At 46.1% G+C, this 16,719-nt stretch overlaps 1 protein-coding gene across 1 annotated transcript in view; it reads right to left on the reverse strand.

Annotated features, from left to right (window-relative positions):
• LOC113406932 (splicing factor 3B subunit 3) overlaps nucleotides 1–16,719 on the reverse strand; it is a 50,479-nt gene that overhangs the window by 25,167 nt on the left and 8,593 nt on the right. Inside the window, exons 8-13 of the mRNA XM_026653843.2 lie at nucleotides 13,106–13,271; nucleotides 12,155–12,250; nucleotides 10,981–11,053; nucleotides 4,896–5,047; nucleotides 4,220–4,375; nucleotides 3,632–3,787 (exon numbers count right to left, since the gene is read on the reverse strand). Coding sequence (XP_026509628.1) covers nucleotides 3,632–3,787; nucleotides 4,220–4,375; nucleotides 4,896–5,047; nucleotides 10,981–11,053; nucleotides 12,155–12,250; nucleotides 13,106–13,271 — 799 coding nt within the window. The remainder of the gene's footprint in view (nucleotides 1–3,631; nucleotides 3,788–4,219; nucleotides 4,376–4,895; nucleotides 5,048–10,980; nucleotides 11,054–12,154; nucleotides 12,251–13,105; nucleotides 13,272–16,719) is intronic.

Consider the following 16,719-nt stretch of genomic DNA (forward strand, 5'->3'; position numbering starts at 1 on the left):
GCTGAGTACTCTAGCGAGAGGCTGGTGGCCTAATGTAAGCAGTCAGAAGTGTCAGAAAAAGTTAGCAGCCAGTTCAGGCACAAAACCTATGGGTCTCATATTTACTGGGGCTGTCAAGCGACTAAAAAAATGTATCGCGATTAATAGCGCTGCTAAACAATAATAGAATATCATTTATTTAAATATTTTTGGATGTTGTCTACATTTTCAAATATATTGATTTAAATTACCACACAGAATACAAAGTGCACAGTGCTCACTTCATATTTAGTTTTAACACAAATATTTGCACTGTAAAAAAACAAAAGAAATAGTATTTTTCAATTTACCTCATACAGGTACTGTAGTGAAATCCCTGTCATGAAAGTTGAACTTACACATGTAGAATTATGTACAAAAATAGCTGCACTCAAAAACAAAACAATGTAAAACTTTAGCGCCTACAAGTCCACTCAGTCCTTCTTCTTGTTCAGCCAATCGCTAAGACAGACGAGTTTGTTTACATTTACAGGAGATAATGCTGCCCCCTTCTTGTTTACAATGTCACCTGAAAGTGAGGACAGGTGTTCACATGGCATTGTTGTATCTCGTGTCGCAAAATATTTACGTGCCAGATGCACTAAATATTCTTATGTCCCTTCATGGGTCAACCACCATTCCAAAGGACATGCTTCCATGCTGATGATGGGTTCTGTTCGACAACGATCCAATGCAGTGTGGAGCAATGCACGTTCATTTTCATCATCTGAGTCAGATGCCACCAGCAGAAGGTTGATTTTTTTTTGGTGGTGGTGGTGGTTCGGGTTCTGTAATTTCTGCATCGGAGTGTTGCTCTTTTAAGACATCTGAAAGCATTCTCAACACCTCGTCCCTCTCAGATTTTGGAAGGCACTTCAGATTCTTAAACCTTGAGTTGAGTGTTGTAGCTATCGTGAAAAATCTCACATTGGTACCTTCTTTGCGTTTTGTCAAATCTGCAGTAAAAGTGTTCTTGAAAAGAACATGTGCTGGGCCATCATCTGAGACTGTCATAAAATTAAATATATGGCAGAATGTGGGTAACAGAACTGGAGACATACAATTCTCCCCCAAGGAGTTCATTCACAAATTTCATTAATGCTTGATTTTTTTCAACGAGCATCATCAGCGTGGAAGCATGTCCTCTGGAATGATGGTTGAAGCATGAAGGGGCATACGAATCTTTAGCATATCTGGCATGTAAATACCTTGCAATGCCTGCTACAAAAGTGCCACGTGAACGCCTGTTCTCACGTTCAGGTGACATTGTAAATAAGAAGCAGGCAGCATTATCTACTGCAAATGTAAACAAACTTGTTTGTCTGAGCAATTGGCTGAACAAGAAGTAGGACTGAGTGGACTTGTAGGCTCTAAAGTTTTACATTGTTTTGTTTTTGAGTGCAGTTATGTAACAAAAAAAATCATTGGTAAGTTGCACTTTCATGATAAAGAGATCGCACTACAGTATTTGTATGAGATGAACTGAAAAATACTATTTTTTTTGTTTTTCACTTTTACAATGCAAATATTTGTAATAAAAAATAACAATATAAAATACACTTTGTATTCTGTGTTGTAACTGAAATAAATATATTTGAAAATATAGAAAAACACCCAACAACATTTAATAAATTTCAGTTGGTACTCTACTGTTTAGCAGTGCAATTAAAACTGCAATTAATCGCTATTAAACTTTTTGAGTTAATCTCATGAGTTAACTGTGATTGACAGCCCTAATATTTACCATGAAAAGGTGACGCAAAACCAAGCCTATTTTAACTATCCATTAAAAAAAGGCTCTCTTTGCCTCAGGTAAATGGATGAGTAGAAGTCTGCAAGGGGACCATCAGCAACCATGCTTGAGAAACCAAAGTCTGTGCCTACTGGAAACTGAGAGAGTTTATGATGGAGGCAGGGTGTAGCCTCCTATGCCTTTAGACCAGGGGTGGCCAACCTAAACCTGAAAAGGAGCCAGAATTTACCAATGTACATTGCCAAAGAGCCACAGTAATACGTCATCAGGCCCCCATCAGCTCCACCCCCGCTCCCAGCGCCTCCCACCCACTGGCAGCCCCACCCATCAGCGCCTCCCCCTCCCTCCCGATCAGCTGTTTTGTGGCATGCAGGAGGCTTGGGGGGGGGAGGGCATGGGTAGGCTCAGAGGAGGGGGTGGGAAGGGGTGGAGTGGGGGCAGGGCCTGTGGCAGAGCCAGGGGTTGAGCAATGAGCGCCCCCCCCCCACCCCCCCCGCACATTGGAAAGTTGGCGGTAGCTCCAGCCCCGGAGTCAGTGTCTATACAAGGAACCGCATATTAACTTCTGAAGAGCTGCATGTGGCTCCGGAGCCACAGGTTGGCCACCCCTGCTTTAGACCCTACTGATTGTGGACATCAAGGGGTAGCTGTGATGGGGGAGTCTGCCAAGGGTTCAAAATCAAAGACTGCATTCAGTCCTGATTCAGCAGGTGGACAAAACGCACTCAATTTTACTCATTCCCCACCACTGGCTAAAAACTCTGGTTTGGATTGGACCATCAAACTTTCCTTGTAAAGGAAATTCTGGAACTCACAGGAAGAGCGTTCACAGGCTGCACTATGTTTAGCTGAAGAAACAGACTGTTCTAATTACAAGGGTGCAGTAGCAAAGAATGACAAACTTTAATTTTACAGACTTCTATGTCTGCAGCGTGTAGGTGCCGTACCACTGATGGGCAACTTTCCCAAAGAACCCCAAAGCAGAAGCAAACTCCCCAAACATCCAATCCTGAGCTCCATTCTGTAGCTGCTCCCACTAGATTCAACAGCAGCTCTCTGGGTGGAGTGGCTTGAGAATCAGGCCCAAAGTAACAGAGTAAGGAGTCTTCCCTAAAGGCACACCACAAGTTTTACCCTCAGAGCTAGGGTGGGCGACAGTACAGCTGGGAGGTGTACGTCCCAGCATCGGTAAACAGATACGTGTTAGCTCGGCTCAAGCTAGCGTCTAAATACAGCAGTGTGGCTGCAGCGGCACAGGCGGTGGCTCGGGCTAGCTGTCCAAATATGTACCCAGAGAGCCTGGTGGGATTGTCCTCAGGTGGCTAGCCCGAGCTGCCATGGCCATACTGTTATTTTTAGGCGCTAATTCAAGCGGAGCAAGCGTGTGCACGTCTACCTGTGCTGGGGGATTACACCACCCAGCTGCTGTGCAGACACACCCTAATCTTAATTTCACAGAATGCCTGGATAAATCTAGGGCCATTGGTACATCCCAATCTGAGGCAGAAGAAAATATGGCAACACTATTGTACTGTCTGCAACGGATGACTATATGGAAGGTATCTTGGTATTGGTTCGATAACACAACACAATCCCAACTGAAGCATTCATGTAATAAGGACATGGCAGCACAGGAAGCAAACAGCTGGATGTTCTTCTAAAACATCTGCTCTAGGAATTATTTTGGGAAAGTTCTCTGGCCTGTGTACTACATGAGGCCAGACTAGATGATCACAATGGTCCTTTCTGGACTTAAGACTCTACAAAAGCTCTAAAGCCAAAGTGTCTGAAGACTTCAGACCAGTTGCAAGGAGCAAAGAACAAGCACAATGAAAAAAGCAGATCTCAGGATGTGCTCACCGAAGGGTCAAGGGAAATAATTCTGACAGTGTTGTCCACCAACCCGACGGCAAGAAAGCGGGAACGCTGCTCCCCAGGAGGAACGTTGGCCAAGCTCATGCACACCACATCGGCCGACATCTCCTTCCTCTCCGTGTATTCATTCAGCTGTCCTGACTGAGAAGAAAGGCGCAAAGGGATTATCAACTAGGCAATGGGCAAACTGGGTCAGACACAACCACCCACCTCAACCTTCAACCATTGCTCAAGCCAAGGCTCTGGATTTCAAATTTAGTTCACATAACATTGGAAGCACCAGAACACACGACAGAACTAAGAGAAAGCACATAATTTCCAGCCTGAGCTCCGGACTTGGGGGGGGTTGCGTTGCTCCATCCAAAACAAGCCTTTGAAGATTTGTCCATTTGTATTATCTCATCCAATGACATTCTACGGGCTTTATGGGGTCCCGCCCAGGCCCCATTCTAAAAGGCAACTTCCCTACTGAATCCTACTCTGAGGACACGTCAGAGGTTCAATCCTCACTGAGGCTGTAACCCAGCCTCTGGTCCCTACGTCAAAGCTCTCTGCAGTTTTAAATCCACGTACTGGGTCCATCTCAAAGTAGACTAATTCTCCTCCAGTCAGTGCTATCACCACTTGTCTCTGGTTCACAGCACACTTTACGATGGTTTTCTTTCCTGGTGTCTTCCATTCATTAACCCTTTTGTCTGCTCGGATGTGCCGTATGCCATCTGGATAAACCTAAAGCAGAAAAATAAAACAGAAATAAAATACAACTTATCCATCCATTACGGGACCCAGCTCCCTTGTTTTTCTGACGCAGGAGCTCCAGTGGCTCCAGACAGTGACCAGTACCAGAGGTCATTCTAGGCAATTCTCGACCTATTGACTATACAATACACAGACTTGTACAACAAAGCAACCTACAAGCTGGAGACTACTCTCCAGTGGGCTCATGGCAGGGACCCTTTGAAAACCTCTGTGGGCACAGGACTGGGAGCCTGTCACCCCTGAGTTTTAACCAGCTCTGGAGGAACTTGGGACAACAGATTCCAGTAGGTCCAACCTTACTGATAAGGCAAACAAGGAGAGAAGCCTGGATAACAGGGTCATGTTCCCAGAAGTCCACACTGGCCAAGCTTGTGGAACTTCTGGCAGAGCCTTTTCAGCATGGACATCAGGAGCAGCGAAGAAGCCATGGCCCTGCACCAAGTAGAGAATGGCAGATACAGGTGGACAGGATGTCTGAGGGTAACCTTACCTGTACCAAAGCATCATCCCCCAACAAGGAACAGGACAAAGTGGGGGTGGTACCCAGGAATCCAGAGTCAGTCACTTCCTCTACAGTCTCTCCGATAGACAGCACCAGCGTGGCATTTACGAAGGACACGATAATATAGGCATCAAATTCATCTGGTCAGGAAGACAGAGAGGGAAAAGGGCTGCTGATTAGATACAAGGTCTCTAAACAAAAGGGAGGAGACTGTCAAATGACTAACAGTTATTCCTCAAAAATATTACAACAGTAGTTCCTTCATCCACTAGCAGCACTACGCAGAAGTTCGTTTCAGGAAACACCACAGAAGAGAATTAGCCAGCACTGTACCTCAGACCCTCTAAGGTTCAAGATCTAGCCAGTGATTCAGGTGATGGCTCAGAACACAAAGTCAACTTGTGATATGCTGGGTTCTAGAAGACCGTACCACCTACAGCTGCCCTTTAACTGATAAGAAGAGAGGCAGAAACCTTGACGTCTATGCTTGCTCCACTCAACTCTGGAAATTTAAGGGCCCAATGCAACTCCCACTGAAGGCACTGGAAAGACTCAGCTTCAGTGGCCCCATCCTAGAGACCTTTACGCACCCAAGCAATTCTGTTGACTTCACTAGGATTACTCACATCAATAAGGGCTTCTAATGAACTTGGGTGGATGGAGTTATTTAGTATTAATGCAAAAGGAAGTTAGAATATAGACAATGTCAGAAGAGCATTGTCTTGGAGGCCCTTATCACTACCCCTAGCTCCAGCCTTGTCCAGGAGTTGCTAAACAACCTTACATTTATGTAGCCATCTTTATGGGCTCTATGGGTGAATGAGTGGTGGCTGTTAGGGGCTCTCGATAAACACCTGCCTCTGCTCTCACTAGAACACGGTAGGAATGTTGCATTTAGCCTTCGTTGCCAGCCTCTCCCATTGGGTGCAGCTGCAGGCACAGTGCTTTGGAGGTGGAGGAGCTACACCATTCCCAGCTTCTGCTAGTAGGACTCAGAAGAAAAAGCAAGGGAGTGCAGGCAGGAGGTTTGGCTGGGGAGAAGAGGAAGCTCACATCTGCTCCAGTCCCAGGCTTTCCCAGCACTTGTCATGGTAGGAAACTAACAGGAAGTTTTTAAACAAATGTATTAAATAAAACAAGAAATCTTCCTACAATGAAATACAGCTGGATAAATATAAAACTCATCAATCCCACCGGGGAAATGGAGCCAGGAGCTTTGATGTAGAAACCAGACTGTCCCAGATAAACAACTCAACTCCTCTAGAGTGCTGACACTGCTGGCAATGAGTGCCATTTCTTACATACGAAAAATCCGTTTCGCTCAGCACACTGCGAAGTGTTTACAGACCTATTTATCACAGTATGACACAAGAACACTTCGAGAGGGCCAAGAGTTTTCTCTCTGTTCTGATCTTTATCCATTGATCAGTATTTCCCATGATTAGCATGTGAACAGGAGATGGATAAGTAGCAGGTCAATTCTTAAACATGCAATAAAATACAAGACACTCTGCCATTCTTAGAGTTAATTCAGGATGACAGCAAATGCTGGGCAGTGGCTTACAGGGGCCAGTCCCGAACATGCTGTCAATCTACAGCTAGGTCACATGTTATTTTTGAAGGCCCAACTGGTTAGTTGAAATGGTTCAGCAAGTGGTCACTCCTCTCCCCCATCTGTTCAGACAGACAGGTGTTGCAAAACCTGTTGTATCGCACTTGGGGGAGAAAAGTCTCTTACATACAGCTTAAAATATGCACATTTTACTGACCAATACCCGGCACAGAGACCACAGCTTTGTCATCACCATACTGAAGGTCTTAATAGAACTAAAGCCATCCCATCTTGGGCTGCAAGATTACTAACATCAATTACTAGTCTATTAGGTGACTCTGGCTCTGACCCTGCAATGTGACTCATGGAGGTAGACCCCTGCAGATCTCCACTGCCTTCAGGGAGACTCCGTGTGTGTGTGTAAGTCCCCACTGGGATAGATCACATCGCAGGGTCAGACCCTAAGGATGGAATTCTTTGACAGTGAATAGCAATTAAAAGATTAAAATCCTTTTCAGGTATGCAATGGTCTAATAATAGCACTCTTATTGTGTTTGTCTTGTGATCTTTAAAAGTAGATGTTACTGGTTTTACAGAACCCTCATTAGTATATGCTGGTTACTTCCACTAGAGTGGACACCATCACCTGAAAGCCTTATTCATTCTTAATCACTGGAAACCTAGACCAACTTCCTTCAAAGGAAGTTCCAGTAGCCAGCCATCATTCAGACTGCTGAATAGTTACTGATCTATACAAACACTGTCAAAGGATAAACTGAAACATGCATTTTCAAGAGCAAATTTTGAAAATCCCTGTCACTTTTTAGCTATCTCCAGGGTTGTTGCCTTTTGCAAGGGGGCTACCAGTGAGACATATGACTATCTCCCAGCAGCCGTGTGATTAGGAGCAAGACAGAAAGAACTCTGCTCCCATTTGAAAGCAACAGCTGAAAGAGAGTCCTGTTCGAAATCAAATTCCTGTTTGATCATTATTACTTACTTATAGATTTTTCTGTGCACTGATTTACTCTATAATTTGATGAAGTAACTAGAATCTCACATTATACTGGAGTGTTCAATGAATTCATGTTCCATTACAGCCAAAATGTTTTTGCCTGAACTTTTGTATGGCTGTTTATTGTCCCTCCATTGGAACCTTTGAAATAAAGGGCATGATTTAGCAGTATGAAATAAATGAATAAAATGCATTCATCAGGATTCCTGCTTATCAATTTTGCTTTAGACTGTACAGAAGTTAACTGGAACTAGGTTTCTGAGGCACACTGAAAAATACAGTATTAGAATAGAGGGCTGTTTTTTTCCCCATAAGAAAAATTTCTATTTAACACAGTACAATCCAGTGTAGAGAAAATCCTACTGGTTGGAGTTCTAACTGGAGATGTATTATTCTGCATGCATACATAAAAGGTCAGAGATGATTTCTACTGCTATAATTATGTCAGTTGCCACCTTTCAAGGAAGAGGACTAGTAAACAGAGAAAAATATTTTGATATTTCAGAAGAGTCACAGCTGGATTCCATCTCCAGTTTCCACACAGCATATTTTCTGTAGCTTCATGAATCTGACTTATAAAAAATGGCAGACTTTAGGCACAGTACTTTATACTACAATCTTATACGTTATTAATAAAACATTCTATTTGAGTTTGTCTATTAAAATTCCTTCCTACCAAACCAATCTGTGCCTTTAATCTAACTTCTATACACTGCCACAAAGCTCAGTATAAACGCCAGAAGGAAGTGGGAAGATCAGCGAGCATGTGAATGGATGAGCACAACAACACAGCACAGCAGTGCGCCGATTTTTAGGAGGTGCAGATGGAACAGTAGTAAAAAGGAAGCCCTGGAGAACATGGAATTTCATGGAGACTCTGGGATCAAGTCCCAATACACCACATTTCCCTGGGAAGCCCCACTCATAGGTTAGAGCTCAGGGATATTTCTGTGGTAGGAATTATAGGCTACCTTGTTCTCTGAATCCCTGGACCTTCATATTGATTAAGTTAAAAAGGAGTGTCCAGTTTGCCTCAGGTCTACCTCGCCATTCAAATACATAGATACACTCCCTTATTTACATGGCAACTCCTGTGTCAAAGCAGTCTCTAAATATACACACTCAACGTGCTCATCTTTCACTGGCCTCCTCTGGGGGTTTTGCATGGTCAGTTTGGAAGCAAATCCAAGGGGAAAGCCCACCCAATGCAATTATAGGAATGCTTAGCTAACAAGATCCTGGTTTAGATTTAGTGAAAGCTGACAAAGATTTTAAAGTTACAGTCACTATTGTTCCCAAAGGATCATGGGAGGGGACGGGGATTCAAAGAGCTTCTTTCTGATCCCCAGCCATACAATGAAGGTTTGGGGCAGACAGTACAAATATAAAGATTTCCAACTGCACAAATACTTCTGGAATTCATTTACTGTAAAGCTCAGCATAAAAGTAGCCTCAAGACTGCATTTCTCTCTGGGTAACCTGCGAGACAGCACAGTAGCCCCTAGCAGTAGGTACACACCTGTGGTGATCAGCACCTCCACCACCAGCCACCTGTGGAAGAGAAAAAGAGGCTTGGTATTGGTAGTGTGTATCACCACGTACCAGCCAGGGTTAGTATTTGCCTTGAAGGCTGCAAACCAGTATGTGCTTGCAGAAACCTCCCAGCATGTGCATGTTGTGGCAGAGAGATTCAATTTGGTACCTGGTCAGAGCCAGATAACAGGCATTACAGACAAACCGAAAGCCCTCAGACAGCGACACTTCTGTACAGTTTCAAGAGGAGATGCACATTTTAAAGGGTGCTGCGTTCTCTTTGGTTAAACCCAGTAAAACTAGCTGAAAAGACAAATTGCTAAAATTTGGGGATCAGTTTTATAGACTGTTGAACGAACAATTGTGCCCAAATGTGGCTGCCCTCATCTTTAAAAGAGAAATGCTGCTCATGGAGCCCACAGAGTCCAGCCTTGTTTGCATGGATCAAGAGGAATGATTGTAAACTGGAACCTGCAGTATCTCTAACCTACAGTTCTGGAGTAAGAGCGGGGTGGGGTGGGTGGTATTCTGGTCCATTGTATGTAAACGTAGCCATGACCCATAGTCTCCTGACAAGTAGCTAATGTGATCCTCTGGATGCCCCAGACATGGAAGATGCATTAAAGAGCAGTCAATGTGGTAGGATGAGGCAACAGATATCCATTACTCTGTGGACTGTTCGTGCATTCTAGAGACACCTCATTTGCTAGAGCATCCAGTAGCTTGGGTTTGTGGTAGCCAAACTGGAATCTTTCTTGGCTTCCAATTTCTGAGGATGAGCAAGACCGGTATCAACAGCACTCTGGAGACCTGAAATGCTCTATCCTTGACCTGATTATCACTGGGGAGCTTGCAGGCATTTCCTGTTTAGTTCTTTTCATGTTGCTCAACTTAAGCTGTATTCCAAAGTCCTGAAAAGTCGGGGAAATAAACTGGAACCAATTCCAACAGGAAGTGAATTCCATAGCAAGGGCAGAAGTTCCTAAAGAACGCTGAGCCCAATGCAAGAGACATGCCACTCACTGAGGCTGCTTACATGTGTCACAGCAGCAGAGTGAAGCCTACATTCCAGCATGCTGGCTCTGCTAGGCACTGCAACACAGAACTCATGTAAGCAGCGCTAGTGAAATCCTCTACAAATAACCTAGAAGGGAGTCTATCAGCACTTGCAATAGCTTCACTTCAGGCCTTCAAGGGGGTAGTGCTAGCAACCTAGGTATTTCTGAAGAATCTCACCTCAAAGAGGGGGTTGTATTCCTCTGTTTTAATGAGTCCATTGTTTCAGCTGAATGATACACTATGCTTTGTGCTGCTGTTTGCATATAGCCCTCCCTTGGCACTGGTCACCCTGCACACACTGCTGGGTGTCTGGCTGGGAAATGCTGCCTACCCCAGAGCATTATCCACCTTTTGCAGATTAGCAGGTGCAGAAGTACTACAAATCAAAGCCTTAGGCAGGTGTATTCTTATCTGCCTTTTTCTGGATATGCCTCCTACTGGCCTACAGAGACAAACCTACTGCAGTTACCACTGAGTGTGTGTAAAACACAACTGTGCACCACACCCCTCTCTCCACCACGAGGCAGGTGTGCTGCCATTGACACTAATTAAAGCCAGAACCCCTGGAACTCAGATTGGCTTCATTTGCACCTGGCACTGAGTCCAGCTGCTTCCTACTGGGAATGCATACCAGGAGCAGCACGCTGGAGATGGATGCTGCTGCCTACCACACATATTGGATGCTTCCTTTCCAATGAAATGGGAAGAGTAACGATTTTGGGGAAGCCAAAGGTAGTTTCTAGACACGGAGCATGTCTGGGTCTTTGCACACACCTTGCACCGTGCGGACAGGGCAGCTGGATCAGAGCAGCTAGCTGTTATGGAGAGCACACTGCAGCATTACTTAGCACCCTTTCCGTGCCCTTGGACAATACAGATCGTTTTAGTCTATGCTTGAGGGAAGGATGATGTACCTTCAATGTGTCTCCTCACAGTCCAAACAGCATTGGGGTTACCAGGCAGCTCTGAGACGGCCATTTCAGACACCTAATAGGAAATAAGAGCAGGGTTCCTTTGAAAACAGGTTCAGATGAACAGATGTTTACACCAGTCAAACACTGAGGCATTACAGTGACTAGCGGTTAATGGTCTGCATGGCTACACAGGGCAGCTGGGGCAGTTCTCAGTTCCCAGTCTCACTCCCTGGACTAGAAATGTTGTTGAGGCAAAGTATTCAGCACACCAGACACAGACAGAAAAGTGACTCGTGGCATCTCATGAAGTGATACCTCAGGCTGAACAGCTCTGTCCATCCATTCTTGGCCAAAAGGACAGTGGCTGTGACCTGGGTTCCACCAGATGGGGAGTTAGGGATCAGAGAAGGACCCAGAGAATCTCTGGGGAAGAATATCAATTCCATACATTGTTTGCATGCTAGGGTAGCTGTGTTGGTCCCAAGATACAGGAGACACAAGGTGGGTGTGTTGGTGAGAGAGGCTTTCGAGCTACACAGAGCTCTTCTTCAACTCTGAGAAAGGTGCTCAGAGCGTCACAGCTACATACGAGGTGGGAGTTAAGACATGTTGCGCCTTACAACACTCTGTAACCCACTAACTCTCCTTTGTCCTATGTCTGCAGAGATGTTAATTGCCTACTTCATTTTAAATAGTTGCCTGCAAAAAGCGTTAACCCCTTATGCCTAACAGTCTGTCCCACTTTGTATATAGCTGTGGCACTCTGAGCACCTCTCTCAGACCTAAAGAACGCTGCAAAGCTCGAAAGCTTCTCTCTCTCACCAGCAGAAGTTGGTCCCCCACCTAGCTTGTCTCTCTTAATTCCATTTGTTCACACGCCTAAAATGATCACATTCAGGGATTACAGGGTAGTAGGTCAATGGAAAATCTATGGGTATCACTCCTGTACACTCCAGCACCACAACCCTCATGTCTGGACAACAGGGACTGAAGAAGAAATTACATTTACACAGGGACTTTGGCAGAAAAGGGCAAAAGAACAAAGCCCTTCAAGAGTTGCACCAAGGACAGATTGTTTAATTACAGCGCCATCATGAGCACTCCGCCATAAATTCAAGAAGGGCAACTCCACATGCCTGTTGTGGATTTCTGGAGCTGCCTCTGGGGATCTTACCTCAAGTCCGTGCCTTAGGACCCTCAGAGATGACCGAGGTCCCCGTCCACAGGCCACATATAACTGGGGTGTATCTTCATTCGCCAGATCCGCTATCTGCAGAGAGGAACAGTGGGTCACACAACATGTACAAGGAGACGAACTAAAACCCCCAAACATTTGCCCTGTAATCTGCTTTCTGAACAAAGTTTCAGTAGTTTAACGTAACTGACGCTGCCACAGAACATCCCGTCTGCTGCACTGGAGAACCACAAAATTTAGGTCAAGTTTGCTGCAGAATACACAAGACCTTGTCTAACAGTCATGCTAGAGGGCGAGCACTGGGCTGGTGCATTGCACCCCATTTAAAAACACCAGGTACACCTCTACCCCGATATAACGCTGTCCTCGGGAGCCAAAAAATCTTACCGCGTTCTAGGTGAAACCGCGTTATATCGAACTTGCTTTGATCCGACAGAGTGCGCAGCCCCGCCCCCCCGAAGCGCTGCTTTACCGCGTTCTATCCGAACTCGTGTTCTATCAGGGTAGAGGTGAATATATGTACCCCTGATGGAGCTGATGAATGGTAATAACCCTTTCAGCAAACATCCGTATCCTGAGGTTTAGCTTTACACCTTGTCATTTTTTCCCCAGGGTTCAGGATTTAGCAAACCCATTTTTCTGTCCGTGCTTGCAGCACTGTCACACTCCGGCAAAACCCAGGCAAATAACCAGAGCAAGACTGAAATGAGATCATTACTTGTGCTTTTCTTTCTCCATTTTAAGCGGATTCCCTGAAAAGAGTTTCCACTTCCATAAGGCACCTCAAAGTCCTTTGTGCTGCTGACTTAGCAGCACAATGGATGATACACTGATCTGCTTCTATGGTTACACAATTGTAATGGCCCTACATCTCCAGAGGGCAGGTTGGTGGGAAAGGGGAGGACCATGTGTTCACAGATGATGACATACCTGACAAAACAAGATAGGAGACAGACTGTCCAGCTCATCCACCAACACCAGGTTCTTGAGTGGTCGTGGCTGGAAAAAGAAAGTGTCTCCTTCCTCCAGGGGCATGGCGGAGGAGAACTCCGGCTCCTCGTCATCGTCTCCCAGATGGGCTATCTGGTACAGGTAACTTCAGACACAAAGCAAGAACAGCAGCATAGTCAGAGCAGACTACAGCTACAGGTCAGCCATGCATTCAGTGTGGGCGAAGGGTGAGTGAGAACTAGTACTGTTTCCACAGAACACTTAGCTATTTCAACTCTCACCTGGAGGGATTGTTTTCTTGGGGAGAGGAAGGAGGGGCAAAGAGTTAGGGGCTATTTTCAAAGCTCTTGCCCGGTTCTGACTTCCTTCTTTATCATTGTTTTTGGCAGAAGACTCTGGACAACTCAGTGCTCACCCCACTCCTGGCTCCTAGATTTTCCTGTCTCAAAGCAGGAAGAGCTAAATGATGAAATCTTTGAAGACCAAGACCGCGGGCTAACACCTGAGTCTGAATGTTTTAGGGAGGAACAAGTGCTATTTTCAAGGTGTTCAAAAATCACCTGCTACCCTGTCTTATAAGCTAGAATATTAAGATAAGCAAGTTTTACACACAAAAGGAAAACAGATCCATAAAGAAAGATTGAATTGTTTCTTGTGTTCTTTTTACTCTGGTTTGCTCTGTTCATCAGAGCTAACGGCTAGACTTTTGTTAGTTGGCTAGAGCTCCACCTGCTGGCTGGCTCTACAGGAGCTGACCATAAACTTGCAAGACATGTTTGGAAACTCAGGTACTAAACTACATGCACGGGAACCCCAAATTTGCATATACAACTCTGGTAACTGTGTGGAAACACACAGAATTTTGTGTGTGCAACTTAGGATCACTTGTAAAACTCTGGACCAAGAGAGGTTACAGCAAACGAAACTTGGAAACAAAACCTAAATACTCAAGACATCAGCGAACATGCCCCTACATGTTATAACATCTGTAAAGGCTGATCAAAACATGAAACAAAATTGCTTGACAGCACTTCTACTATGCAAGAATAACTAGTGTCGTTATTGAAATGAAAACCAGTCATGGTAAAAGGTCGCATTTGCTTCTGAGAGTGGGCCGCAAAGATACTAGAGACTAGTTCCAAGCTCACATGGTTTGGTCCTTTGACAGGCGCACACGGGTCTAACAAATAGGATTGCCGGGTGTCTGATTTTCGATGGAAAGCCCGGACGAAAAGGGACCCTGGCGACTCCGGTAAGCACCACTGACCGGGCCATTACAAGTCCGGTTGGCGGGGCTGGCAGGCTCCATACCTGGCTCAGTGTGGCTGCCGGAAGTGGCGACACATCCCTCTGGCTCTGAGTCAGAGGGACGGCCAAGGGGCTCCGCATGCTGGCCCCGCCCTGAGTGCTGGTTCTGCAGCTCCCATTGGATGGGAACCGCGGTCAATGGGAGCTGCAGGGGCAGTGCGCGCACTGCGCAGAGCTGCCTGGCCGCCCCCATGCCTAGGAGCCGAGGGAGATGTCGCTGCTTCCAGGGAGCCCCCCAAGGTAAGCGCCGTCTGGAGCCAGCTGCCCGCACCCCCTCCTGCATCCCAACCCCCCATCCCATCCCAGAGCCTGCACTCCCAGCCCCCTCCTGCCCCAAACTCCCTCCTGGAGCCCGCACGCCACACCCCTCCACACCCCAACTCCCTGCCCCAGCCCAGAGCCTCCTCCCACACCCTGAACCCATCATTACTAGCCCCACCTTGGAACCCACACCCCCAGTCCAGAGCCCACACTCTCTCCCACACCTGAACCCCCTGCCTCAGCCTGGAGCCCCCTCCCACACTTCAAACCCCTCGGCTCCACCCCCCAGCTCAGAGCCCCCTCCTGCATTCCAAACCTCTCATCCCTGGGCCCACCCCAGAGACCACACCCCAACCCTCTGCCCCAGCCCAGTGAAAATGAGTGAGGCTGGGGGAGAGCGAGCGACAGAGTGAAGGGGGGTGGAGTGAGCGGGGACTGGGCCTCGGAGAAGGGGCGGGGAAAGGGTGTTCAGTTTTGTGCGATTAGAAAGTTGACAAACCTAAACACAAATGAAAGAGAGTTAAGGTAAAAATTCATAACAATGAGCAATGACAAAAATAGTTAATTGATGGACACGTGTCTGATGGTAGCATCAAAATCTAAACTGATCAGACACCTGCTTAAACAAGCTTCCAATTCCCTTCACTGTCTGCCCAGGCATTTGATCTTGGCAATACATGTGGAACAGCTTCTCGCTTCCTATGCACCAACATCCATCCTTCAAAATCCCCTCTTGGTCCAGGAACCCATGGTGCTGGGTGCTCTACAGACAGTCCCTGCCTGTGATCTCTTGGTGTCAACTGGCTGAGGGTATAGAGGGGATGCATAGGGGGTACAGGACCCCCACCCCCCTGGTCTGGTATGTGCAAATTAATTCACCAAAGGGTGGCACGTATGGTGTCTACCAAAAGCCAATCGCTCAGTAGTCATCATCATCATCACTGTGAAATGCCTGCAGGGATAATATTTAAGGAGTTTTGTATAGATGCTGGAAATTGTGTTCTTAAGATCTGAGAGTTAGGATAAAGAGGTTCCTTTCAAGCAAGAGGAAAGAGACACTTCTCTCTCTGTCTGGCGCTGTGTATTGTATGCCTCACAATGTAAATTTATTTGCATACTGAGCCTCCAGGCTAATCAAGATTGCAAAATCTCAAGAGAGGAAAAGCTGCAGGAAAACAAGAACAGTATGGGGGTGTGTGAGTGTGTGTGTCTCCTGTCTATGAGTGAAGACAATGGATTTTAGGGATCTAACTGGGGGTACTAAGGTATGCCTTGGATCCTTCACCAACGTGCATGCCTTATGAATGGAGGATCATAGCCAACCAGGGCTGTGAAGCGCTGTGACAAAGACATGGGGTGAGCTAAACTTTATTAGACAGGAAAGTACCTTATTAACTAACTCTAGGTTCCAGAATGCGTGTTGATTTTATTTGATGTGTAACCAATTGTTTCCAATACTTCTACCCCCTTAACCTCTGTTCTTTCTTAAATAAACTTATCCTTCTTTTCGCTATAACAAAACCTAAGTGCTGTGAATTAAGGAGAGCAGTCTAAAGTGAAGTTGGGGTGTACTGTTCCTTTGGGAACAGTGGATCTGGTAATTGCATGAGTGTCCAGTGGCTGGACACTCTAGGGAGACGCGCAGAGGGCTCAGGGGTTGGAGTTTGCTTATTGCTAATCTGCCGAGAGACAGTGGAGTCTGTGTAGGCTGAGAGGAGAGTGATTATGTTGCCTGTGGAAGGTGGAGTCAGGGAGCTGACCCCTGGCAAGCACAGACAAGGCTCCCTGGTGCTAAAGGCAGGTGGTAGAGAGAGGCCTCACACTCCTGGGTATCCCAGGGTAGCACCACCACACTGCCCCAAAGATCTGACAATCTAAGAGCACTTCCACAAAGCCGATCAATACCAAGGAGGTTCTCCAGGATACATGAATGGGCTTAAAAACTGCGGTCAATGCACTTGGACAAGTTAGACCATCAACTCGTTAAGGGAGAGCCCCTGTCTTTTTACACAGTCTACCAACGA

Source organism: Terrapene carolina, unplaced genomic scaffold, assembly GCF_002925995.2.
Source record: "Terrapene carolina triunguis isolate 2854851 unplaced genomic scaffold, T_m_triunguis-2.0 Scaffold166, whole genome shotgun sequence".
Classification (NCBI taxonomy): domain Eukaryota; kingdom Metazoa; phylum Chordata; order Testudines; family Emydidae; genus Terrapene; species Terrapene triunguis.